General features: G+C 42.6%; 2 protein-coding genes across 6 annotated transcripts in view; one reads left to right on the forward strand and one right to left on the reverse strand.

The window, feature by feature from the left end:
• Nucleotides 1-9,032, forward strand: part of CORIN (corin, serine peptidase) — a 188,154-nt gene extending 179,122 nt beyond the window's left edge. For both annotated transcript variants that reach the window (XM_084899835.1, XM_084899836.1), the window contains 2 exons: nt 2,656-2,789; nt 7,145-9,032. In XM_084899835.1, coding sequence (XP_084755961.1) covers nt 2,656-2,789; nt 7,145-7,327 — 317 coding nt within the window. In that variant the 3' untranslated portion in view covers nt 7,328-9,032. The remainder of the gene's footprint in view (nt 1-2,655; nt 2,790-7,144) is intronic.
• A 1,741-nt stretch (nt 9,033-10,773) lies between these two features.
• Nucleotides 10,774-26,939, reverse strand: part of ATP10D (ATPase phospholipid transporting 10D (putative)) — a 75,019-nt gene continuing 58,853 nt past the window's right edge. For 3 of the 4 annotated variants that reach the window (XR_014796411.1, XM_084899737.1, XM_084899738.1), the window contains 4 exons: nt 21,707-21,787; nt 20,372-20,476; nt 15,273-15,460; nt 10,774-12,357 (listed from right to left, as the gene is read on the reverse strand). Coding sequence is in view for 3 of the 4 variants with exons in the window: in XM_084899737.1 (XP_084755863.1) it covers nt 12,033-12,357; nt 15,273-15,460; nt 20,372-20,476; nt 21,707-21,787 (699 nt within the window). In the remaining variant the exon portion in view is untranslated. The remainder of the gene's footprint in view (nt 12,358-15,272; nt 15,461-20,371; nt 20,477-21,706; nt 21,788-26,939) is intronic. The other variant, XM_084899739.1, reaches the window with a different exon arrangement.

Consider the following 26,939-nt stretch of genomic DNA (forward strand, 5'->3'; position numbering starts at 1 on the left):
ACCTCCCACTGGGGATGTGCCCGCAATCCAGGTATGTGCCCTTGACGGGAATCGAACCTGGGACCTTTCAGTCTGCAGGCTGATGCTCTATCCACTGAACCAAACCGGTTTCGGCTTATTTTTTATTTTTTAAAATATGTAATTTTTTTTAAAGACTTACATAAAAAAATGAATTTTAAAAAAAGTATAGGCACAAATGGTCCACACTGGGCATGTGCGTCATTCTCCCACGCAAATGACAAGTGTTAGCAATGGCACTCAAACTGGCCCAGCTCAGAGGCAACCTCAAAACGCTCCTCCAGCTCAGAGTCTCTCTCTAGGGAGCCAGTGCCAATGCTTTGGCGCTGCCAAGCCAGATGAGACCTGTCAGTCTTCCCTGTGACCCGCCTCCACGGGTGGTTTGCACGCCCTGCCGGCCAATCACCTGCGCCTGTCCAGCGGTGAGGCATTCCGCCCTGTAGTCTAGGGCTCGGCCCCATTTCCAGTCCCGCCTTGTGATTTGGTCTGGTCGACCTTTGTAAGACAACCAGTAGGTCCTTCTCCGAAGAAAACTGGTTTGCTATTTGCCTACTTAAGTTGATTAAAGTAGTCTGGCTCCCTGGATGATTTAAACATACAAAACAAAGACATTGAAACATGTTTCCTACTTACTCCCAGCCCCCAAATGGACTCCCAGTTTCGCTTGACCCCTTTAAGTTGAGAATATGAATTTAACCCAGGAGACGTTTTCTTTCCAAGGCCACTCCGTGTCATGGGTGCTGCGTGGCTCTCGGGAATGGCGATGCTGATTGCTGTCCTGTGAGCCACCTTAGCAGCCGCCAGCCCAGGCCTTTTTATTTTTTATTTTTTTTATTTTTTATTTTGTCAGATAAGTTTTGAGCTATGTTGAGTTTCCTCTCTCTATGGTCAATTGATGCCAAAAAAGAAAAATTCAATACACAGAAATAAGTCAGCGATGTCTGTAAAGCTCTCGTGTAAGAACGTCAAAGGCAAAGTCAGACATGTGATTCACCGTTCCTGGCATCTTCTTCCTAAAAGCTACAAGTAGTACTGTGATAGAGATAATAGCTGAATATACTTTCTTTAAAAAAAAAAAAAAAAAATATATATATATATATATATATATATATATATATTTTTTTTTTTTTTTTATTGATTTTTTACAGAGAGGAAGGGAGAGGGATAAAGAGTTAGAAACATCGATGAGAGAGAAACATTGATCAACTGCCTGCTGCACACCCCCTACTGGGGATGTGCCTGCGACCAAGGTACATGCCCCTGACCGGAATCGAACCTGGGACCTTTCAGTCTGCAGGCCGACGCTCTATTCACCTAGCAGCTAGCAGCCCTAGCCAAACCAGTTAGGGCTGAATATACTTTCTCTTACTGCTCCCACAATATCCACATCAAACTGACAGCAATCCTGTAACAGATCACACCTGCCACAAATATAGTGCAGCGTGAGGAGCAAGGGTGCGGGTTACATACGTATTTTCTGGCGTATAAGACGACTTTTGAAACAAAAAAAAAGTCAACCAAAAATCGGGGGCAAAAGACCAAAATTGCACAAAAATTACCGCAGATCTTGACGGCAAAGTAAGTCTTTTCTTTGAAGTGGGGGGTAGTCTTATACATCGAATATAGGCCTAAACCTATGTTTTATCTGTAAAATTAGGGGGTCGTCTTATACGCCGGAAAATACGGTAATAGCAACTGCCTAATATATAGGACTATTGTACAGCTGACAGACAAGAGGCCCCCGAGCACGGGGAGTGGCGGTGCCTGGCCTGATCTGAGTACCCAGTGCATGTTAGCGATTGTTCTTACCACCATTCTCTGACAACGCCTGAAACTCCCGCTGTCCTCATCACACTGCTTTTTCCAAGCATGATTCCTCCTCCCAATAAGACACCCTATGCATTTCCACTGCACTGCCGTCACCTTTAAAACGAGAGCAGGGTGTACAATTTTGTAGAATGGCGAAACAACCACAGATTCATGCTTCGAGAAGCCATTGCCCTTTTTTGAGAACTTTCCAGCAAGATGGCATTCCTACTGTCCCCTCAGACACTAAGGGATGGCTTTGTCCCTTTCAGCATCTCTCTGTCCTGTCCTCTAGGATCAAAAGTTCTTTCCTCAAATAACGGCCCCCATAGCACATGGTCTGGTGGTGAGACAGTCTTTAAGCTGAGGACAGGAGGGCTCTGCCTGCTGGAGACGCGGGTGTGTCCTGGGGCAGAGCTGGCAGCCTCCATCTGGGGCAGAGCGGGGTGTGTGTGTGTGTGTGTGTGTGTGTGTGTGTGTGTGTGTGTGATCACTTTCCGTTTCATTGCAGTGGCTGTTGGTTTTACTGGGGAAAGCATGAGCCCAGTGACTTAGCTACTCTGTGCCTTGCTTTTCTCAATACAACAAAGGCTTTGACTTAGAGGAGTGCCATCAACCTTCTAATTGGAAAATTCTGATTGTGAACAAGCCTTGTTTTTGAAATGACTTTTTAAGTAGAAAATGTGGCTTTGGGGGAATAAAAATGTGATCATCTCATGTATAGTTAGCCTCATTGTGAGCCATTTTACCCTCTTGTATGTTTCCTTCTTCCCTCCCTCCCTCTTTTCCTTCTCTCCTGCCTTCCTTCCCTTTTCTTTTTTAATGCCCCAGTGCCCTACAAGCTGCAGGAGGGAGAAGTCCGGGTGATTTCCCTGGAGCAGTGTCAGTCCCACTTCGACATGAAGACCATCACCAACCGGATGGTATGTGCGGGCTACGAGTCCGGCACAGTGGACTCCTGCATGGTGAGTGGTTTTCTGATGGGTGAGGTGGTCCAGTGCAGCGGTCACTCCGGTGGGCCCAAACACACTCATTGTTATTCACACGAGGCCCTTGGGGAGCATTTTTGGAAAATGACTAGTTAGCAGATGTTTATTCGCACAGTGATGCCCTCCATGCAGGACCCTGCGAGTCCCCTTACTGCCTCCATGCTCTCGGCTTACTCAGGTGGCCTTCAGCTCGCTCCTCCTCTGCCTGGGGCACAGAACGTGCGTCAGCCACGGGAGGGAAAGCAGCTGTTCTGGTCCATTTTAGGGGCGAAGACAAATGAGTTTCTAAGAGGAGCGAGTGGTAACCACGGCCCCCACCAGGCTGCCTGGGAAGCAGGGGACACCAATGGCGTCTTTTGCCATTGGGGTGAAGGCATGAAAGCACAGGCAACACCCCAGCCCCGGGTGTGTGAAGAGCCACCTCTGTCTCAGCAGTGAGCACACCGGCATTGTCTGGGCCTGCACTGGGCTGCCAACATGTCTACAAATGTCACTGCATGTGACCTCACTGGGATTCATGGTCACAGCCGTTCATAGAGCATGCTCACTAAGCAGTTCAGGGAAGCGTCTTCTTTGCAACTTGATAAACACTCACTGGCTGTTTCACTGGACTCTGTCCCATGGAAGGAAAAAAGGGCAAGGGCGCAAAGAAGCTTACTACAGAGTGGGGACAGCAGTCATTCTCCGTCCAGGCTGTGAAGCACCTTTGCTATTTCACTGCTTTGGAGTAGGTCCAGTTGCCCCGCCCCCATTTTAGAATTGAAAGAAGAGATTCAACAATGATGTTACTGCTGACCTAGCATAATAAAATGACACTTCTGCTGGTCCTGTCTCAGAGTGGGCAAACCTGAGGTTTGGGGATTGCCTAGTGGGGATTCCTTAGACAGTTGCCAGGGGAAAGAGGGAGGCAGACAGCTGGTTCCCATAACATTTCACTGAGGCCACCATTGCTACGGGCCCTTGGCCACACACAGCCAGCTGAGGTGGGCAGTGGTAGAGGAAGCCTGTCTTCCAAGGTTTGATTTCTGGGACTCTTAAACAATACATAAATATCTAACTAATAAAAGAGAAATATGCAAATTGACTGTACTTCCACAACAAACACCAGCCAATCAGGAGTGAGTATGCAAATCAACCCAACAAAGATGGTGGGTTAATTTGCATATGCAGGCATGGGCAGGATACCTGCTATGATGGGGATGGTGGGGATAGAGGGAGCTACAGGAGTGATGCACAGGCCAGAAGCGGGGACGTGCAGGTCCCAGACAGCTGGGAGTGAAGCCAGGGGAAGGAAGGCCTTTTCTTGCACAAATCTTCATGCAACAGGCCTCTAGTTATTTATATTTAAATATATATAAATAATAAACATTTTTAAAGTAGTGTTTTGGGAGACAGAATGGTTGTAGGGCTTGGGACACAGCATTTCGTGAGTTAGACTCTTCTCTTCTGGTAAGAATGTGACCTGGAGAAAATATCTAACCTCTCTAGATAGGCTTTTCCTGATTCAAGTGGGACTGAGTCTAATTTGCATGGTGTTTGGTGTCTGTGAAAGCCCCTATCTCTCACATGTCTGTATGGGATGTCTGGCATATATGCTCAATGAAGAGTGACTGTATGGATATTAACATTTTTCATTTGGTGCTTATTGTGCTGCAGGATCTCTTCCAAATGCTTGATAACAACTCGCTTAATCCTCACCATCACCTATTGTAATTGTATCATTGTTTTTCCTAGTTTACAAATGGAGAAAAGAAGGGACCAGAGAGGTTGAGTAATTTACTCAATATCACCCAGCACAAAAGGTGGTAGAGTGATGCTATGAACACAGGAAACCTGGCTCCAGGACCTGGGTGTTGGGCCAGTACACTATCCTAGTCGCAATGATGACTGTGAATACATTTTTCCAAAGGAGGGTGATTCTTGAAAGGGAACTGAAGGCTGTGCATAGCCACAGGCACAGGCATCTCATACCTGGTGTCTAATGTGAACTTGGTCACGCCGACTTCGTCAGCTGTGGGAATTTGGCTCTGCGGGGTGCATACCGGTGGTTCTCTGACACAGCTCCTGGTAGAACATAAAACAAACCACAAAACAAACCGAAGCTACTTTGACTAGGTCTGGAGCAAGAATCTTCACTGGAGCCTCTCATCATCTTTCCGATTTATCCACAGGGCCCTTTGGACGCTGTGGGTCCTTCCCGTTAAGGTCTAGAAATCATCGGGTCAATCCTGAAGCCAAACATTAACTTGGGCCCACAGACCAGTTATACGAAGAGGGAAAGAGGGCCAGAAAGACAGACAAACGCCTCAGCTGTATGCTCCCTGTCGTTTTGAATGGCCACTTCTGCACCTCTTGCTCTCTACCTTAGAAATGCCCCTTACCTCGCTAACCCACCTCAAACCCAGGTGTTAGGAAGGCATTTTTTCTGTTCTTCCCCACCTGGAGGTAATTGCTCATTCCTGTGAGGGTGCCTTAGTCCTTAGACTTTGCTTTCGTGTAAAGGTATTCTGGTTAGCAAAGCTGACTTCTGGCTCCTCAGTGACAAAAACAGTGCCTTCCTCTGTGGATCTCAGTACGGAACCTTGCAAAGAGCAGATGCTAAATAATTTTCGGGTTAAATTTCTGATCTGGAATTGTAGAGCAAACCCATACACACGCCCCATTTTAATCACTCTCTGGCATACTGAATAGCTCAACCTGAGTAAGTCAACGTCTTAGTATTCCTTCTATATAAGGGGAGATGAAAAAATTGTGGAGTATGTCTAATAAAAATTGAGGAGTATATCTAACGTTTCCAATAAATTTCGCTTCAGGTTTTCCCATTGGGCTTTTTAGGCAGAACAATGTATTCATACCCTTGCATGGTCCACACTCATTACTTAGGTTTAAGGCATTGGGAGTTTATGAATGTCAAGATCACCACCGCCCCAAAAGCACACAGCACAATCAAAAACTCAGTTTTGCTTTCACAGCAGTTCTATTCACTGACGTTTCTAAGGAGCCAGTTAGCCTAGTTATAGGGTTGGAACCATGGTGCTAGGCTGCCGGAGTTTAAATGATAGCCCTGCCAATCAACAAGTTCTACACTTGTGGTGCTTCATTTTTATTACCTCTAAAATAAGTTTAATAATAATTATTATATCACATTATTATTATTATTATTATTATTAACTCATAAGGATTGTGTGAGGATTAAATGAAGTAATGCAGGACAAGTGTTCAGAAAAGTATCAGGAAACATGATTACCATTGTTCTTCAATGTCGCCAAGGGGGAATGAGCATAGATATACTTCCAAGTTTGAAACTTTTGCAGTGCCAGGAGTATTCATAAGTGTCCACCATATTTGCTTCCTTATTTTCTAAGGTATCCCTTTCTTTTGAGGCACTGCAGAATACACCCTCTAACCTACTCTGATCTTTCAGATGTAGCAACTATTAACTTTATAAAGTTATCGAGTTTTAAGATTAATTATATGTGGCAAAAGAACCGAATAAAACTCAAATGCAGCACCTAAACTTAAATATCAAGAATATGAAAATCTCTATGCATATGAAATATAGATATAAAAGAAATGAAATACCTTATGGTAAGTAATTCTCGTGTGGCATTTTCTAATTGACAAGGTCCTAAGAAATGCAGTATGTGGTCCCCGAGTATATTTTACTTAATGCATTCATTCACATAGAATCTTGAACGTGGTAAGTTTGAATGTTCCATGTTGGGTACTTTCTACATTTATAAAATGGATCAAAGTTAAAGAGTGTGATTACGAGAGAATTGATTCTGATACAATAAGTTTAAGAAATAGGACATATTTTGATAAGTACGGGAAATGACTATTAAAAATGTTTTTTGATTTCACAGAAAAGAAAAAAAAATCTTTTCCTAAGCCACCCCTCTCCTTTTAGACTTTATTTATTTATTTATTTAAATATATTTTATTGATATTTTACAGAGAGGAAGGGAGAGGAATAGAGAGCTAGAAACATCGACCAGCTGCCTCTTGCACACCTCCTCCTGGGGATGTGCCCGCAACCAATGTACATGCCCTGGACCGGAATCGAACCCGGGACCCTTCAGTCCGCAGAACGACGCTCTACCACTGAGCCAAACTGGTTTCGGCTCCTTTTAGACTTTAAAATGTCCATTTGGAAGTACCATTTATGGAGTGGGGAGCATGTCCCTCCACAGGTTGACAATAAAAGCTTTGTGGGAATTTTCCAAAAGCTTGGTTACGCTGGGTTTGGCTCTGGCGTACCCTCAGGATGACACGGACACCATGCGGGCTCTGAAACACCTGTGACTAATGCTCCCTGCTCCTCGTTACAGGGGGACAGCGGCGGGCCTCTCGTCTGTGAGCAGCCTGGAGGACGGTGGACATTGTTTGGCCTTACCTCATGGGGCTCCATCTGCTTCTCCAAAGTGCAGGGGCCCGGAGTTTATAGCAACGTGTCCTACTTCACCCCATGGATTGAGAGACAGATATACATTCACACCTTCCTCCTGATCTGACTCCAAAGACGGCCAGGACTGTTGCCGGCGGCACTGAGAGAAAACGGGGTCTTGGCTGTGGAGCACTTCCCGCAGGCAGCTGTACAGAGGAGCACTCCCTGGACACATGGGCAGTGCACTGCACCGCGTGTTTCAGGCTAATGTTATTCAGCTTTATTTTTCTTATTTCAAGTTCAATGAAAGTCTTTAAAAAAAAAAAAAAAAAGAAGAAGCAAAGCTTATTTGGTTGTTTTGTCAGCTTAACCTTGACCACTAGTGTGAAACTGCGGACCCTGGAGAGTGAGGGTAATGCAGGCATGAGGGCAACAGTTATAAAGGTTCCTCTTCCCCAGTCACGAAAAAGCACACTGAGCTGCAGGCTGACCAGTCTGCCAGCTTTTGTTTCTCACGTATAATATAGCATAGTGGCAACTTTCATATTAACCTCGGTGACTTGCTTTTGATTTATTAAAAGCCAAGATAATTTAGTACATGCTTAAGTTATTGACTAGGACTCTTCCAAAGTCTTTAAAACGTTGAGCACTGAGGAAAGGCGGAGGCGAAAGACAAGTAGCATCCCTGTAGGTCGCTGCAGCAGCGACACACTGAGCACAGAACACTTCAGACATCACCATGAGCACAGACTTTAAAGTGTCCATCTGGAAGTACCATTTATGAAGTGGGGAGCATGTCCCTCCACAGGTTGACAATAAAAGCTTTGTGGGAATTTTATTGTAGAGTTGCTCATTCTGAATTTAAACCAAGGTTGTGATGTGGTAGAAACGTCTCCACAGAACTTCCCCTATAACTGGGGTTTGTTCAGTGTCTGTCAGTTGGCTGACTGAGATTTCAAAAGCTAGGAAAATACCCATGAGCAATATTTTTATTTGGTTCCCTCCATGTGACAATGGAATTTGCGATTCTGCTTTGCCAAAGGAGAACTTGCTTTCGACTGCAGAGATAAATTTAAAAAAAAATTTTTTTTTTTAAATTGCACCCTACCCCAATGAAATATTTTCCAGTTTGTCCATTCCAATAAAGTACAGAAATGTATCTCAAAGCACAGGAAAGCTCTACATAACATTTTATAATTTTCCCCGAAAGATGTTTAATATCTGGTGTTGCTCATTCTTCCCATCGATAATTAAAGCAAACATGTAAAGATGCTTTTAAGCACTGGGCCACTTTACCCACATCAATATCTTTAGTGATGAGTGGTCAAGTTATTTTTCCCACACTAAAAAGCTTCAGAACACAATTCAATCAATAGCTGCACCTAATTGAACACAATTCAACAGCTGCACCCATTTCTGCAACATCCAAATGCCTTTGGAACAAGTAGGATCCCCTACTAAGCTCCATCAGCAACCCGGACTGCCTCAGCATTCCACATAGAAACTACCTGCAGTTTTATACATGTATTTTTGTACTCTTTTGTATGTGCACACATATTTGAAATTCAAAAAGTTGCCTTGACACTTTCCATGTTATTCATCGCTTGTTCTGTAGTTTGCATAAACGTATGGAGAGTGTGAAATCCAGCAGTTGAGTTTGGGTCACAGCTGTATGAAAGTTGAAGAAAATGGGTCAGTTTTGTTTTGTTATAGTTGTACATACAGACTTAATGTAACAACGTTTAGCCTTGCTCAACTGATGTTCGGTGAAATGTACATATTGTACTTATTTTAAATAACCATTAATACAAATAAAATGATATAATCTCTTTTTTTATGTGTATGGATAGAATGTCCCAGAAAACTGTCTTTCCCAATATAATTGTTGGCACCCAATTTTTTACCCATCAAAATACCTGTCTTATTTCAGATTTTCACAAGAACACACTCTTTTACTAGTTTAGATGATAGATAACACCTTGATTAGGCTGGAGTTAGAGGTTGCTAATACTCTCAAATTACCCATTGAGCATCCAACAAAAATTGAGAGTATAAGGATTTTTAATGTCTAGAGTACATTTTCAGAAATGGATCCAATTCTTTCATAAGTCTTTTGGGGTAAAATTGCATCCCCAAATATATACTACGGTATTAGGCACTTTTCTTTGGCTACTAGGAGCAATTATATTAATTTCTCAAAATTTGGTGAGATAGATTTGATACCAAAATGCAACTGTTCACATCAGCTTGGGTAAGCCGTGTAAGAGTTTTTTACTTGTAAATGAGACCATTTAAAGACTTAGAACAGATCCCAGTTCCTTTGCACTTGGGAGACAGATGTATTTAAGAACCCAGAATTTTTCAAAAATTTAAAAATACACTTTAACACCCAGAAATAAAGTACAATTTTCTGTAGCAAATATATAAAAATTATATTAAGTACATGACAGCTTCACCTCTGTTCTGGGCATCGAGTTTGTAACTAACTTATTTTTTAAAAATTCAGTTTTTAGTGTTCTTGGGATTTTGGGATCAAGGAATTGTGGCCCCATAACATGAACAATTAAGAGTTTCATTTACTCATATGTATAAATACTTGACAGCTTTTCTTAGTCTTTTTGGCTCATTCTTTTACCATTAGATTCTAAAACTTTATTTACTAGTAAAAATATTTCCAATTTTTTATTTATCCAAAGATTTATCTCAGGGAATGAATGCCAGCTACTATGAGGATAACAGGTGATATAATATCATAGATTTTTCCATATAAGAAAGAGTCAAAACAATATTCTGGTAAAAGGTGTACTTAGGGATTTTCCTTCTAAGTTCTGGCACCAATTACAGTTGGATTCAGTGAGTATCCACAGGAATGATGACAGTTTTGTATCACATTATTTATTGAACAGTTTGTTTAAAATAAAAATCTATAAGGAAGCAGAAAGCAACTTCTAATAGCTATGTGGGATTTTGAAAGTTCTGGAAATTGGTCTATATGAAAGACTACCTATATATATAAAAGGCTAAGCAACCGTCGCATCTGAAACAACAGAACGGACGACCGGACAGTCTGCGTGGGGCAACCAGGATGGCAGGGGTGTTAGTGAGGGGAGACCAAATGACTGAACAGCAAGCTGGGTGGGGCAACTAAACTAGGACCACGGTGGGGAGGGGGGAAAGGGGAGAGGATGGTGGGCAGTTGGAGGTGACCACGCTGGCAGGGAATGCACTATGGGGCAACCAGGCTGGCTGGAGGGGTGGGGGGAAGGGGGGCAGGCCAGCAGGGGGGACAGTTAGGGGTGATCAGGCAGGCAGGAAGGTGAGCAGTTAGGAGCCAGTGGTGCCAGATTCTGAGAGGAATGTCCGACTGCCCCCCCCCCCCCCCCCCCAACACACACACCCAAACCGGGCCTAAACTGGCAGTCAGACATTCCCTGAGGGTCCTGGATTGGAGAGGGTGCAGGCTGGGCTAAGGGAACCCGCCCCCCAACCATGCATGAATTTCGTGCACTAATCCTCTAGTTTACAATAATATCAGAAGGCTACAAAAATCAGACCAAGACAGTAGACAGCAGGTAGAAGATAAAGTCCTGAGAATAATAGTTTAATAGTCATTAAGACAACTTTGATATAGAAACAAAACATTAACAAGGAGATTTCATGAAGGGAATTCTGGGTAATTGGTGGCTGACAATTTTCAGATGAACCGATATAGAATTTTAAAAGAACTCAACAAGAACACATGATCTTATAACCGGCCTTATTTGGTATAAAATAGTTTTTGTTCCAACGAAAGACAGCATACATGATTTGCAACAGCAGTTGACCTGCTATAGATATTTCTGTCCAAAAATGTATTAAAATACAAATTTTTCTGAGAACCTCATGGAATCCTTCTGAGAACCACCTGTCCTAGTCTCAATTCCTAGCTCATTTTTTAGCGTTTACAACCCCAAAAATGTTGCAAGGACTATGAACTCTCAAATGGTCTCTTGGTGATTGTTTTGAAATTGATTGTCTTATCTTGATCAGGCTATTGTCAATTTTAGGATACAGGGGAGTGCTAAATGGCCCACAGGCTCAGCTGATGCTGTGTCTTACCCATGGCTTTTGTTCCCCAATTAACATCTGCACACTGATTAACCCATTACATGATGGAGGCCTAGCCGCCCCCTTGCTCCTTCCCAACGAGAACACTGAAATGAACACAGAGGTATGCCTAGCATCTTCAGTCAGAAGACCAAAAACATCTCATAGGAAATAAAAAACTATTAATAACTAACTATATTTTATCATTCTATTTTAGGTACATTGTTGTTCAAAGGGCTCTTATTTTTTTTCCTCTGGAAATTAGCCATTTATAACTTTTTTTTAAAAATATGGAACTCTCTGAATTCCAACTAATCAATCAAACTACATTTTTTTTTTCTTAAAAAAAAATCAAATCAGATTGGAGTCTGCTCAGTGAAAGCATTTCTCTGGAATCTGAGGTCTCACAGTAAAATAAATATATCTCAAATAAGTGAAAACACTTATATGTCTAAGACACTTAAAATGCTCTCATAAAATCCAAAATGTTTCATAAAAGAAACATTTGATTCTGAATTAAATACTTTAATTCCTTACACTCTGTCTAGGTCAAACTCTACCCTTTCTTACGAATGCATCTAGGAACATACCATCGAGGTCAACGCGATGGCTTTTTCAAACCAGTAACATAGTCATGACCCTTCAGGAAGAATTCGAGTCATGGTTGCTTGGTAGAGGTGCCTCTACAAAGTCCTCTTCCAAACTTGAAGGAATACTTGCAGCTCCAAAGAGGGTATCCTGCCTTTTTAACCGTTTGAGGGTCCAGCCACCCATGAGGTCTCCGTTTCACAATGGTCTGAGTCCAAGGCAGTTTCATGTACATTTCCTTGCTCAACAGCACAGGAAGTGGCTAACGTCATGGCAAAGGCGACAGAAGGCCCACTCATGGCTCCTCCCTCTGACGTGGCAGCTGAGTGGTCAGCACACGTAGACGTTGCTTGACCCATCTTCCCAGCCCCTCTCCACTTCTTGAGCGCTTCAGTCCTCTCCTCTGGAGTCAGTCTGTCCAAGTGCTTAGCCCTCAGGAGTGGCGACGGAAACAGGGATCCCTGAAGAACTCGGTATATAAACCTAGGTTACAAAAAGCATCACCGAATTACCTTCACCTCAAATGCATCCCAGGACACACACAAAAAATACTCACCAATCAGAGCTAGTAAAAGGGTGTTCTGGGGAGGATAAGCACAATATAAAATAGAACAATATTAAATAAATTAATATTTGTAAAGCATTTAGGAAGTAGTGAGTACCTTATGAGTGCTTATTAAACAAAGAAACAAAAATGTGTATAATAAGTAGAGATACCACTAGTGCTGCATCATAGGTGTACTGTTAGGTTAAACAAGGAAGTACATGTAAAGCAGGGAGAGTGTTGGCACATAGCAAGTGTTCAAAATGTTAGCTATGAGTGTCTTAGAGCTACGGTAACAAATTACCACAAACTCGTCCTGAAGCTGGCAGTGTTTATGCTCCTATAGAATTCTCAAAAACCTTGTGGGTCACCAATGTATGTCACGGGGATTTGTGCCATTAGAGAAGAGGGTCTTCACAGATCTTTCCCGCATCATCCCATCTCCTCTCTGGAAGGCTGCAGAGATGGTAGAGGGATCCATAAGTCAGACTCCTAATCTCTAGCAAAAGGTACTCCAGCCATGCTCTTGGCCTCTCTAGAGCATCCTCCAAACAATCAATCTCCTGCTTTTGGCAACTTCTGAAATCTGAGTAGGCTGAGGATTTCCTAAATCTAGTTCTTTTTTGACTTCAATAGTTCTTCCTTCATCTCATTTCTCTCACAATTTATCATAAGCAACCAGAAAAAACCAGGCCAGACCTTCAACACTTTGCTTGGAAATCTCCTCAGCTAAATATTCAAGTTCAAAATTTACTAAGTCTGCATTCCACATAACAGCAATGCCTTTCGGCTACATTTTCTGCTACTGTATTACGCCCTGCCTTGAACTTTCACATTTCTAACAATGTCCTGTTGATGATAATATATGTATTTTCTACGCTTTCTCACTTTCTTCTGAGTCCTCGCCAGCAAGCATTGATGTCCATATTTCTACCTATCGTTTGTTTAGGAAGTCTAGTATTTCCTATGACATGCTTCAAAATTCTTCCGGTCTCTGCCCACCATCCAATGTCAAAGCCACTTGCACATTTTTGAGTAATTGTTACAGCAGCACCCATCTTCCCGGTGGCAAAACTTACATGTTTCCTGTGGCTGCTGTAACAAGTTACCACAAAGTTAGCACCTTACAACAACAATTTATTCTCTCATAGTTCTGAAGGTCAGACTCTGAAAACACTTTCGCTGGCCAAAGGGAATGTTTCAGAAGGCCCATGCTCCCTCTGGAGAACCCACGCCTTGCTTCTTCCGGCTCCCAGGGGCTGTCAGCGTGCCTTGGTTTATGGCGAAGGAAACTCTGGCCCCCTGGTCACGGTGCCTTCTCTTTTGTCTGGTCGGATCTCCTTCTGCCTCTCTCTTATAAGGACACTTGCTATTACATTTAGGGCCCACCCGGGTAATGCAGGATATTCTCCCTGACTCAACACCCTTAACATAATTGCATCTGCAAAGACTATGTTTGCTACGTAAGGTAGTACTTACAGGTTCTAAGGATTAGGACATGAATATCTTTATAGGGGGCCATTTTTTTCAGCCTACCACAGCAATATTAGAATTTTAAAAAATATATATATTTTATTGATTTTTTTTACAGAGAGGAACAGAGAGGGACAAAGAGTTAGAAACATCAATGAGAGAGAATCATCATCGATCAGCTGCCTCTTGCACACCCCCCACTGGGTATGTGCCCGCAACCAACATACATGCCCTTGACCGGAATTGAACCTGGGACCTTTCGGTCCACAGGCCGACGCTCTATCCACTGAGCCAAACCGGTTTCGGCTACAATATTAGAATTTTAATGGTAGTACTCTTGAAGGGATTTTTGAAGGCTACAACTTTAAAGGAATTGTTTCTTCATAAATTCTACAAGTTCATCTTGTTAGTATTTTCAATCTTAGGGCTGGGAATACCAGAGAACACCACAGAAGCACTTCAGTTTAAGAGAAATGGTTAAGTAGGCAACTGAGACCACCACAGAATGACTCGGTGGGTTTTCCTGGTGCATTTCTAGAAGAGACACCCATTAGCAAAACAGGTTTGGGGCCGTGGTGCTTGATGGTGGTGCTGTAGATCGGGGTTGGCAAACTTCTTCCAATGGGCTAGGTAGTAAGGTTGCAAGCCATTTAGCCTTGCTGCAACTATTCAACTCCGCTGTAGAGCAAAGGCAGCCACAGACAGTAATTAATGAGCATGGCCATGTTCCAATATTACTTTATTTACAAAACCAGGCAGCAGGCCAGATTTGATCTGAAAGTCACAGTTTGCCAACCCTGTTAGAGAATAACATGAAATCACCATTTTGACTCTCAGATCATGTTTAAAAATATAAAACAACTATTTCTATCGTGCTTTCAGCTAGACAGATTTTATAAAACTGTAAAGAAGAAGAGCTCTCACAGACTTGAAAGGATCTATAGATTAAAAACCCATGCATACTTCTCAGCCATTTTCATCCCATGCCATAACAGAAATCAGTTAAACCTAGAATGGGAAGAATAACTGAAGTCAAATAAGGAAGAAAAGTTGTGTGGTTTTACATGTCTATGAGCAGTGGAAGATGGCAGCACAAAAAGATAGAGGAGAGGAACTAAGTCGTCGGATAACCGGCAAAGATGCTCTGTCCTGTGGCCTGGACTGTCCACCAGATTAGAGTTTCCCCCGAGAAACAAACCTTCCCTTTGAATATATCACTTTTGTTCTCCGGTAAAATAATTAAAAAACAATACTTTAACTGGAAGACAGACTGACTTCTTCACTGCTAACTGGATAGTCTGCCATGCATTCTTAGCAGCTGCGTGGAGAATCTAGGGCTCTGACTTCACACATGCTCCTGGTGGTAAAACCAATACCATACCTGGGGAGAAGGGCCACGCAGATGGTGAGGACGCAGACGAAGTAGAAGACGGGGTCCAGCAGGTGCTCCTGCATGATCCAGTAGGGGTTGGAGGGGGGGTTGCAAGTGACACACATGGCTCCAAACGCCAAGGCGAACAAGAAGTAAGACAGGATGCTCCCAACGATGACCAGCACGTGGACCCACGTCTGCAAGACAAGAGGCACAGGGGAGTGAACGCTGGCTCACGGGGTTTGCAGCTGTGCTGCAGAGACAACGTGTCTAGGCAGCAGGTGGATGGGGTGACACCTCAAGAAACAAAACACAAAAATATCGAAGTGTTCAGACAAGAGCATCTTTCATGAATAGCTCGGATCCCTATTTAAATTGGGAAAAACGAAGTCAAGTGCCAAAAGGTAATTCTGATGACTAGTTTATTTTGGTTATTTTTTAGAAATGCATTATTATTGATTTCAGAGAGGAAGGGAGGGGAGAGAGATATAGAAACATCAGTGATGAAAGAGAATCATTGATCGGCTGCCTCCTGCACACCACACACTGAGGATCGAGCTCACAACTGGGGCATGTGCCCTGAACGGGAATCGAACTGTGACCTCCTGGTCCATAAGTTGATCCTCGGTCACTGAACTACACCAGCTGGGCACTAGTTTATTCTGTATAATCCACGAACCATGAGATAGTTGGATTTTCTCATTAATTTTTTTTTTCATATAGTCTCACCCATTAGTCTGTTTCTTCATTAAGGTAATACTTTAATCCAGTGAACCTCAAACTTTATCCATTCACATTGTTGTAGTAATTACTGTTGCCCACCAATATTCTCATTCTTTTCCTCAAATAAGCATTCAGAAGGATTGTACTTCTCCCATCCTCTCAAAAGTAAGCCTGGCCACCTCTCTTGCTTTGACCATTGAAATGTGAATGGAAGGGACATGCACAACTTTGAGGTCAGAAGCAGGGAAAGAGCTGGTGCATATTTTCTATGCTGTCTCCTTTCCTTCCATGTTGACCAAGAAGTTCCCCTTGGGGACAGTTCCAGAAGGTAGAGCTCTGAGACTCAGCTGGGTCTAGAGCCACCCCTCAGGAAGATTGTCTACAACCGTAGTTAACTTTACACACTAGTGTGCAAGAAATAAATCCTTGTGGATCACAGCATCACCTAGCCACCTTCATATTCATGTACAGCCTGCAATATTCTTTTAAAAAATATTTTTCTCTAAAATGGCTATTTAATTACCTTTATTTAGAAAAAAATAAGCATTAGCATTACCTGTATTAATAGTGCTAAGTCTGGAGGCTGGTCTGTTTTTTTTCTTGTTTGTTTTTTCGTTGTTTTTGTTTGTTTGTTTGTTTTAATTTATTTAGCAGTGGTTCTCAACTTTTTTAATGCTGCGACCCTTTAATACAGTTCCTCATGTTGTGGTGACCCCCAACATGTGGTGACCCCCAATTATTTTCATTGCTACTTCATAACTGTAATTTTGCTGTTATGAATCGTAGACATCTGTGTTTTCCGATTGTCTTAGGCGACCCTGCTAGTGGTTCTCAACCTGTGGGTTATGACCCACAGGTTGAGACCGCTGCTGTAGGGCCTAAGGTGTTACATATGTGTCCTTATTCCCCTATTAACCCCCACCATCTCCCCCACTCATGCCCTCATCCCCCTCGTCTCTGTGTCCATTGGTTAGGCTTATATGCTCGCATACAAGTCCTTTGGTTGATCTTTCCCCCTGACCCCCATCCTCCCCTACCTCCCCTCTGAGGTTCGATGGTCTGATCGATGTTTCTCTGTTACAATAGGAAATTAGCGAGAATTGTTGTGATAAAACAGAACAGCCCCTCTTTGACAGACTTCCTCTTTGACATGATGTGAAGTATGATGAGAAAAACACCTTCGCATTATGTGGTCTCCAGTGTTGTTTAGTGCAGTGCATATACAGTCCTGCCTAAATCACAGTGTATACTTTAGCTCTGTATGCTTTTGGGGAAAGCACTGCCTTTATTCGTCTTTTTTATTTTCCCACCGTTACACTTTCCAAACAGGAGCCCATTTTTTCCTTCACGCTCAGTCGTGTCAAGTATTTCCCCATGGTCAATATCTTCAAAAGTCACAAAGGTTGCTTTTTTTTAAATTTATTTTTGTAAAATGTACAAACTGCTTAGAAAATATAGGCTAAATCCATAGGATCTCATGACTCTAAAACAACGATGTCTTCTTTCTCAAATGAGCCTACTGCCCGAAAGTTAACATGGGCTTTGGCAAGCGAGACAGTGCCTTGATGGAGCTGACACATGAAAATAAATTGATACAAGGAAGTTAAGGTCAAGGGAAATTGGGTAAAAACCAACAGGGAGGTGGGAGGTGACAATGAGATGGTGAGCAAGAGGGGAAGGGAAAGCCATTCCTGGTCTCAGGATGGCTGACTCATTGAAAAGGCCCCGAGCATAAGAAACAATTTGATTCTCACGCCAGGGAGAAACCATCATTAAAAAATCGTTTCTTTCTGGCATGGAGACAAGTCTTTAATGATGCATCCTTTATAGAGCAGCCACTGTTTTTCTTGGCACTTAGCTCTCACTTCCCTTCCTCTTACGAGGACACGGGCATTATCACAGTCTTGGCAACACATTGCTCCTCTGGGCAAAGCCTGTGACTGGAGCCAAGGGAATATAATTCTGTCACCACGGAATATGCTCGGGGCACAATGAGGCAAGAGCAGAAAGAAAGGACTGGGGTCAATTCAGAGCAGAGAACCATCCCGACAAGCCTGCCCACTAGTTTCTGTTCCCGGATCTCCGGGTTCCTCGGATGTTTTTGTTATGTTTTGTTTTACCAGGGCTATTCCAGATACTTTTAATAACTTTCCTATTTGCTCAGGTTAGCCAGAGCAGATTGCTGTTGCCCAGTGAACTCACATTTTGTGTTAGATCTTTCAGGACATGCATAAATGTCAGAATTTATGACCCTTCCCTAGGCAGTAACCAAAAGTACCTACATAATTGCTTAATGATGAACCTAAACAGATCAAACAATATCAAGTATTTTAGTTCTAGAATTCCCTTTATCCTCCTCACCTGGTATTAATTAACCTTTTACTATACTTGAGGCTTATAAATAGGTTATACACAAAGCGAGGGATTCCAAAAAATGCTCAGCCCTCTTTAGAAATCATGATATACACTTCTAATAATAGCTCATGTGACATTTTAAACTGTAACCTCACTCAGCTACTTTCTGTTTGAAATACATCACTATCAGGATGGTAAACAGACCCCAAACACTGGTTAATCATATAATCATTCATTTACCCATTCGAATATCTTTGCACATACTGTGTGCCAGTCTTGTCATAGATAATAATGGAACACAGTGGTGAAAAAAAAATCAACATGAACAGGGCCCTCAAAGAGATGATAATGTAATGCAGAAGAGAAACATCAATCAGGTAATCACATAATTAAATGAATAATTATAAGTTATTATTAGAACTATGAATAAAACAAGAGGATGACATGAGAAAACTGGGTGGCTGGGGAGAGGCTCTTGGCAGAGGAGCATTTTTGCTGAGACCTCAGGTAACTTAGGAGCTGGGTGAAGAACAGGGATCCAAGGGGAACAAGGACGACTCCCATCAGAAGATGTGGTAAATGCTGAGGCTCTGATGTGTAATGAGCTCAATGTATCTGAGAAACTGAGAGAGAGAGAGAGAGAGAGAGAGAGAAAGAGAGAGAGAGAGAGAGACCCCGTGTGGTTCCAGGCCACAAATAAGTGGAAATGAGGTGGGAGAGAGAAGTAGAGGTGTCACTGCATGAAGTCTCACAGGCCACCTTAGGACTTTTATATTTTACTAGAGGCCTGGTTCACGAAATTCGTGCACAGAGGAGAGTGGGGGAGGAGGAGTCCCTTAGCCCAGCCTGTACCCTCTCCAACCAGGGAGTCCTTGAGGGATGTCTAACTGCAGGGATCAGGCTTAAACTAGCAGTTGGACATCCCTTTCACAATCTGGGACCCTGCTTGCCTGCCTGCCTACCTGCATGATAGCCTCTAGCCACCTCTGCCTGCTGGCTTAATCACCCCTTAACTGCTCCCCTGCTGGCCTCATGGCCCCTAACTGCCCACCTCTGCCAGCCAGATGGCCCATAACTGCCTTCCACTGCCAGCCTCATCACCTCTAACTGCCCTCCCCTGCCAGCTTGATTGCCCCCGTGGCTTTGTCTGGAAGGTGTCTGGGTCTAATTAGCATACTACCCTTTTATTAGTATAGATTACAAGTACATTGGGAAGCTGCTGAAAGATTTCCACCAAAGGAGAGCAAAAAGGTAGGATTTATGTCTTCATGAATGATCCTGGTTGTTTTGTAGAGAAGGGCTAGAGAGAGGTCAAGGCAGAGGTGGGAAGATTAAGGAGGCTGTGAGATGACAGTGAGTTTGACTACAGCAGAGATGATACCAATGGAGATGAGTGAGCAGCATAATAATCACAGAGGTAGTTTATGCTCCTGAGGTGGGTGGGTGTGCTCTATCTGCAAGGGAAGGTTTGCAATAAAGCTCCCTTTGTCTAAATCCCACACTAAGGTTTTGCTGCAGAGAGCTACCTTGCAACCATTTTGATGAAAAGACTTAATTTTACCATTAACTCAGCAACTAAGTTAAAAAGACCCAGATTTAAGCAAATGGTAGAAATTCTGAGGGAGAAAATATATTTATTTTGTATTATGAGAAAGTCATAAAATCATCACTTACTAACTAGAGTCAGTATACCAGAACTGACAGCATAACACCTCTTTTTATTTGGGTTGGAAGGCATCAGCTTGGTCTTGAAGAATGCTGGCCACAGAAGGATAACTGTTGCTCCACCTGACACCCCTCCACGAACCCTCCACTGTGGACACCAGGCAGGTGTGTTCCCCTTTCCTGGCTGCATCCTGGCACCAAACCATCAACAATCCACAAGCTACGTATCCCCCTTCTTCCATGGGGACATCGCTCTTTTCATTACCACTTGTCTTCCAGGCGGGAAGGGCTCGGGAGGGGCCCTGCTAACAGAAGACATTTTCCCAAGCACAACGCGTTCAGGCTACTTCGGAAAAGCCACTCACCAAACTCTTGCTTTCAATGACCAGATGGAGGAGAATGATGAACAGAGCAGCTGTGTTCAGGGGGTTTCCAAACGTAAAGATGTCGATGTCTGAGCCCTGGTAGGTCTGCAAAGAGAGGACGGCAGGAGGTGATCTCGGAGAGTCATGCACACTCCGTGGTGTGAGCATCATTCCTCTATCCCATAGCTCAGCAAAGCACCGAGTCCCTTTTACAACGTTCCCAGTAACTGGTCATTTAGGATAAACTTGAACATTTCTAGACGAGAGAGGCTGGCGCCCTCTCAGACAGGCTATCTAATCTGTGAACTTTTCATTTGGGATTTCTCTTTATTCTGAATCGTAATCCATCTTCCTGAAAACTTCTACTCAAACTTCCTGCTCTTTAAGGCATGGAGAAATATCAAATATGTTCTATTTAACAGAGCTGCAAATCTTGAAATAGCAATCGTGGCTAACCTGAGTTTATATCTCTGATAATTAAATATCCTCTCCTCTTCTAGATATATGTTTTCGACTCCTTAAATTATTCCCCATATGACACAATTGTCTGATCTTTTAAATTCTAGTCACTCTTTTCTGAACGCACTTCAGATTGCCCAATCTATATTGCTCTTGAAATGCAGTTTATCCAGGATGTTTGTACCTGGGAAAAGTCAAGTCATTTTATTTGAATAAAGAACTAAACAATAGAAATTGTTAACTCAGAGACTGTCATCTTTTTTATTCTACCATAATAATAACACCATCCATGATCAAACGACTGTTTTCTCCCAGGGATGGGTGTGTGGATGAGCGGCTATATCATGCTGCTCTGTACTTGGTGTTGGCCTAACTTTTTAAATTAATTTGTACACATTCTTTGCTTAGTAACATTTCTTCCATCCTTTACCTGTAAAACAGGTTTTTTATTTTTTATTTTTGGGAAAACTATTTATAAGAGCTTAAATGTAATACTCTGAATGTCATCCTGATAGAATTAGCCCAGCATTCACTAAAAATAGATATTATATTCTGGCTTTTCCTCTCTGATTTTGATTCATTCAATTATATTGCCAGACTTTCAATTTTATTTAAATCATTGAAAAAAAATTATCAAGCAGTAAAGAACCAAAAAAAAAGACCTAAGAGGACTTACCTAGGTATTTCTTTCCAAATTTAATCCATTATCTAAAATCTATTTTTTTTTTTTTTGGGGGGGGGGGGGTTGTAATAATTTAGTCAGTTAATAATCAACTTGATACTACGAGCAATCTGCCCTAACATACCCAGCCAAAGAGTACAAAGAAGCATCATCGATTAATTTGTAACAAACCCTCTGAGTGGACACGGACTCACATAGTAAGGCACAAAGAAGCAGACCAGGCTTTGATAAAAGGCATCCAACAAGGTGATCCAGAAGGTGAGGGGTAAGTATGCCTGAGAAGGAAACAAATATCAGGGAGGAAGAAAGATTAATAAGGGCCAAGCAGAGTTAAGGTACAATACAAGCTAGTACTTATATTTGCTTCTCTGGGAGAAACCTCTCTTACTTCATTTGTTCACTCAAAAAACATGGATTTGCAAATAGTGGTGGGAGAATATGAGAAGATATTGAACTAGTTCACAGTTGAAAAAACCCTTGAAGGAACTCTTTAACGTGTTGCTTTAGTCACTGCATCAAACATAAAGCTACCTCAAATAGAGAGAGTGATACTCACTTCTCATTTCCTATTGACCAGAAAATGCTGTTTCAAAAATGTCTCCAAATTTATCTACTTCTCTCTATCTCTACTACACTCTTCATTCTAATTCGCCATCCAATCTATAAGTGACTGGATAGCCAACTATCTAGCCTCTTTGCCTCCTCTCCTACTCTAATTCAACCTTTTCATAGCAGCCAGATGTTTTTAAAAACTATAAATTAGATCACAACATCTCCCAAATTAAAAAAAGTGACTCCCTCCAATCACCTTGCACTGCATTTCCAATGCAATCTAAGCTCCTTCCCTGGGTCTATGAGGTCCTGCATGATCTGCTCATGGAGTCCCTGCTCTCCAGGGTCACCCCTACAATTCTTATCCTCCTTCCCACCCTCCCACCACACAGAGTTCATTCTGTTCCTCAAACATATCAAATCCATTGTTTCCTGAGTCTTCGCTAGTGCTGTTTTCTCTACCAGAAATCCTTTGCCCTGGACCTCCCACATGACCAGTTCTTCACTATTCATATCCTAGCTCAGGTATCACTTCCTCAGGGAGGCATTCCAGACCAGTCTGAAAGCAATGCCCGCTCGATCCTTTACTACCCTGGCATCCTTAGAAGTCTCTCATCACCATAAAAAAATAATCTCATTTTGTTTACATAGTGATTTTCTGGTCCTCTCAACTGAATACAAGTTTTATAGAGTGGGATTTTGATTCTTTAATTCAAATGTTTAAAACAGTACCTGGCACAGAGCAAGTACTTCACAAATATTTGTTGGAGTAATATACTACCCTTATGTAACTTATCATGAGCTTCTTACCAAAAACTTATAGAAAGAAACAGAAATCAAGTAGAGACACTAGTCACAAGTAATTGAAAACAGGTTTCAATCCGAAACCAACTTGGATTGGATGGTAATGTGTGTGCAAAAGGATTCGGAAGCTGCATTCAGACCCAGTGGGAAGGGTAGAACATTATAGTTTATTAGTGATATCTGCCACAGACAAAAATGGCATCACATGTAGCATATCCCTGAGCCAGCCTTCTATTTTGTTAACATGTTCTTAGTTTTATTACCTTCCAAATGAAAAAAAAGAGGCTAAAATCTCCTTGAAAAATATCCAATTGTCTCCTGAAGCTTTATAAGTGTACAAATTCTCCATATACTTCCTTCCACTCTTCAAAAGACTACACTTGCAACTTTTATATCTATCCTTTTTTATCTGTCCTTTGGAAAAAATCAAACAATGAAGATTCATTGTTTCCAGCCTACTTTTCCCTGTACCTTCTTTTACTATTTTCTCATCGGAAATGAGGGAATCTTTGACCTGCCTTCCTTCATCCAAATGTCCATAAAATCTAAGTAGAAGCACAATCAAATGGTGAGAGAGAACACGGCAGAGTCCAAGGGTCAACCAAATGCCACAGGACAAGAGAGACAATTTGGGAATAAGTTAAAATACAACTTCGGGCTTCTGGGAAAACAGAGGTTGCTTAAAAAACTTAGAGCAAAAATTTTTTAAAAATTTAATAATAATAATAACTTGTATACATTCATGTGAGTAAGGGGACTACAGAAAGTAGAGAGAGAAGGGTCAAGGGTAAGATAAATGAGAGGCTGAAGGAAATAACTCACGAGATCTCCTGGAAACTGAAAGGCAAAATCTGGACATGAAGTTAAAGCCAGAAAGGAACTCTGTGAGGGTGGTGAAAGATGGGTAAAGACAACCGCTTCTTGGAAGGGAAGCCTTTGACTGCAGCCTCCCAGACCTATCTCCTTCTCAGGAGAAAGATTCTATAACCCGGGAGAGTATATTTCATGACAATGGAGATAGGAAATGACCTCAGCATAAAATAAAAAATTTATTTGGAGACGAGGTTCAAAAAAAGGGCAACTCTTCTGGAAGGTAAAGTCAATGAAGTCAATTATTTTTTATCAGTAGCCACATGCTGGAATCTGTCTATTATCAGCCTATCCAATAAAAGAGTAATATGCAAATTAACCGCCACAACAATACACAAGATGGCTGCCTCCATGTGGTCAAAGATGGCTACCACAAGATGGCTGCCACAGATGGCCTTCAGGGGAGGGCAGCTATGGGAAATTAGGGGTGACCAGGTCAGCAGGGGAGGGCAGTTCAGGGGGACCAGGCCTGCAGGGGAGGGCAGCTGGGAGCCAGCAGTTGTGGATCGTGAGAGGGATGTCCCAGATTGAAGAGGGTGTAGGATGGGCTGAAGGACACCTCCCCCCATGCAGGAATTTCATGCACTGGGCCTCTAGTGTATTATAAAACCAGCTGGCTCAGTAGAACAATGTGTGCAAAGGATTGATAACAGGGCTCAACAACAGGAAACAATAACCTCAACTCTTCCAGGAATAAGGACAAACTACAATCTTCAGCTTGTACAAATGGGCTTTTAAAACACCAGCTGTAGCCAGGCCCGGAGCAGCAGCAGCCAGGCTCGAAGCAGCCAGGCCAGGAGCTACCAGGCCCGGAGCGGCTGGGCCCGGATCAGCCAGGCCCAGAGCAGCAGCAGCCAGGCCCGGAGCAGCAGCGGCCAGGCTCGCAGCAGCTCGCTCCTCGCCTGCCCATGCCCCAGGGCTGCTTCTCAGACATGGCTGGAAACTTTTGGGGGAACTTGAGGGTCTGCTGAATCAAGTGATGAAGGCTTAGATCTGCATGTGTTGAGTTGTTATAGCGCTGGGGGGTTGATCTGTGAGTGCCTTGTGTGGGGTCTGGATGAGGTTGGTTGATCTATTTGGATGTGTCTTTTGTTTGAAGTGTATCCTTGGGAAAGTGGAGGTATTATTGATTTGAGAAAATGCTAAGTAATTAATATGCTACTTGAAAAATTTAAAGTTCTGAAAGTTTAAGGTCTCTGACCAAAAAGAGGTTTTAAAGCTAACACCTTAAATTTAATGGAGAAAGGGGAGGACAAGCCCTTCCCACCCAGAACAGGTAATCCAATTCCAGACAGCAGCTATCTTTAAACAATGTGTTCATTTACATTTGAATGGCTACGCCTTTTGATAGCCTAAGGGCAAGTTTACATGTAAACAAGTTTGCTTCTCAGTTCCCAGGGCAGAAAAAACAAGGTTTAAAATTATTAGCTTTTAAAATTTATTCTTAAAAATATAAAAGTTTATTAATTAAAAAAAAAAACAAGGAAATTAAAAAACCTGATGAACAATAAAATAAATAAATAAAACACCAGCTATAAACATTCTGAAGGGCCCGCTCTCACCTCTCATTCTCCAGTGGACCTGGAATTTTTCTTAGGCCTGGGTACAAGACAACCCTCATTAATATCAACCACACATTCCTGCCTTCTGGCTTGGACCTTTAAGTCAGATTGGGCTCATTTAGGAAAACCCCAAGTCTCTATTTGATCTGAATAGATGACATTAAAGGATTATAAGGATTTCTTCTCAGAAAGCGAAATGTGTGACTGAGCCTCTGTGGTGACTCCCTCACATAACCTATGGGCGTCAAATTAGTCTCCCAGCTGGAAAGGCAGTTCAAGCCAGAATAAAGCTGGACTAATGAAAAGTAACACACCATCTTAAACATGGGGTTTCCTCAAATGTCTGGTTAATTTGGGGGGTTAAAATATAACAATATTGAGAGCTAGGACTTTTACACATAGGATCTTACTTAATTCTCACACCATCTCTGTAAGGGAACCGAAGGGCAGGTGAGTTAAATAACCTACAAAGGTCACACACCACAGACACAGAATTTAAATTCAAGCTAAACAGAACCCATACTTTCCAACACGCTGATCTGTGTCACCATCTAAAGAACAGTAACAGAAGGTCAACATACAGATTTCATCTGGGGGGCCTCAGTCCTGGCCGTCCAGTCCTTCCACAGAAAACCCTTCTTCCCAACCCTGACCACGTGGTCAGCCCTAATGAGGAAAGATCCACGTCCCAGGCCTGGTCAATGAGAAAACAGTGATAAAACACAGGCAAAGGCCTGGGACTCCACCTTGGCCAGTGAGTGATAACATAACTATAAACGAGGACATTTACTGGTGCTGTAAGAATAGTAGTGTTCTGTTACCATCACACCTGGATTTTGCAACTATATGAGACAATTAATTCCCCTTTCTCAGTAAGCCAATTTGGTTTTTTGTCACTTGCAAATGAAACAGTCTTCACTAACAGAATCCTCTTCTCAAGACTGGAATATCTGACGAGGCTGATCCCCCTCGGCAGGTGTCTTTAGGTTACTGGTCCACCTCAGTTCCCGTGATCCTGACAATGCGCTTGCTTGCGAGAGCACTTTGCACTTCTGTCACTAAATACCATGATGTTTGTGTTGGGGAAACCCAAAGACTAAAGGCAGCATCAGTGTTCTTTCTGCAGCAAAGCATTAATGGTAGGCACCATGGGCTCAGGAGCTGGGTGCACCTGCACCGCACACTTGCCCCGGGACCTGGGCAGATACTTAAGGTACCTCCCTGTGCCTGGCTTTCCTCACCTCAGTGTGGATAATGATAGCATCTATCCTGCAGGGTCATTTTGAGGATTAGATTTATGCATGTTATGCACTTTAAAACATGGGCTGGTATGCAGGAGGCATGACATAAATGCTTGTTAGCACAATCTTAATGGTGGTGGTTATTAATTTTGTGAAAGATGAATTAGAAAGAAAAGAGTTTTGTGACAGCTAACTCCATCGGCAACTGTAATATTCTAAGAGACAACGGGGCAGTGAGGGAAGGGTGGAGAGGGAGACAGGTATGAGTGAAATGTCACTGGCAGACAGGAAGGACTGAAACATCGATAATGTGGAGGCGGGGCATGGTTTTAAGGGGAGGGTGCCATGAAGATACTCTCCAGTTTTGTGTGACAGTACAACCTGGAGGAATTAACTCT

The sequence above is a fragment of the Pipistrellus hanaki genome (assembly GCF_964339955.1).
Source record: "Pipistrellus hanaki genome assembly, chromosome: 1".
In the NCBI taxonomy this organism is placed as follows: Eukaryota; Metazoa; Chordata; class Mammalia; order Chiroptera; family Vespertilionidae; genus Pipistrellus; species Pipistrellus hanaki.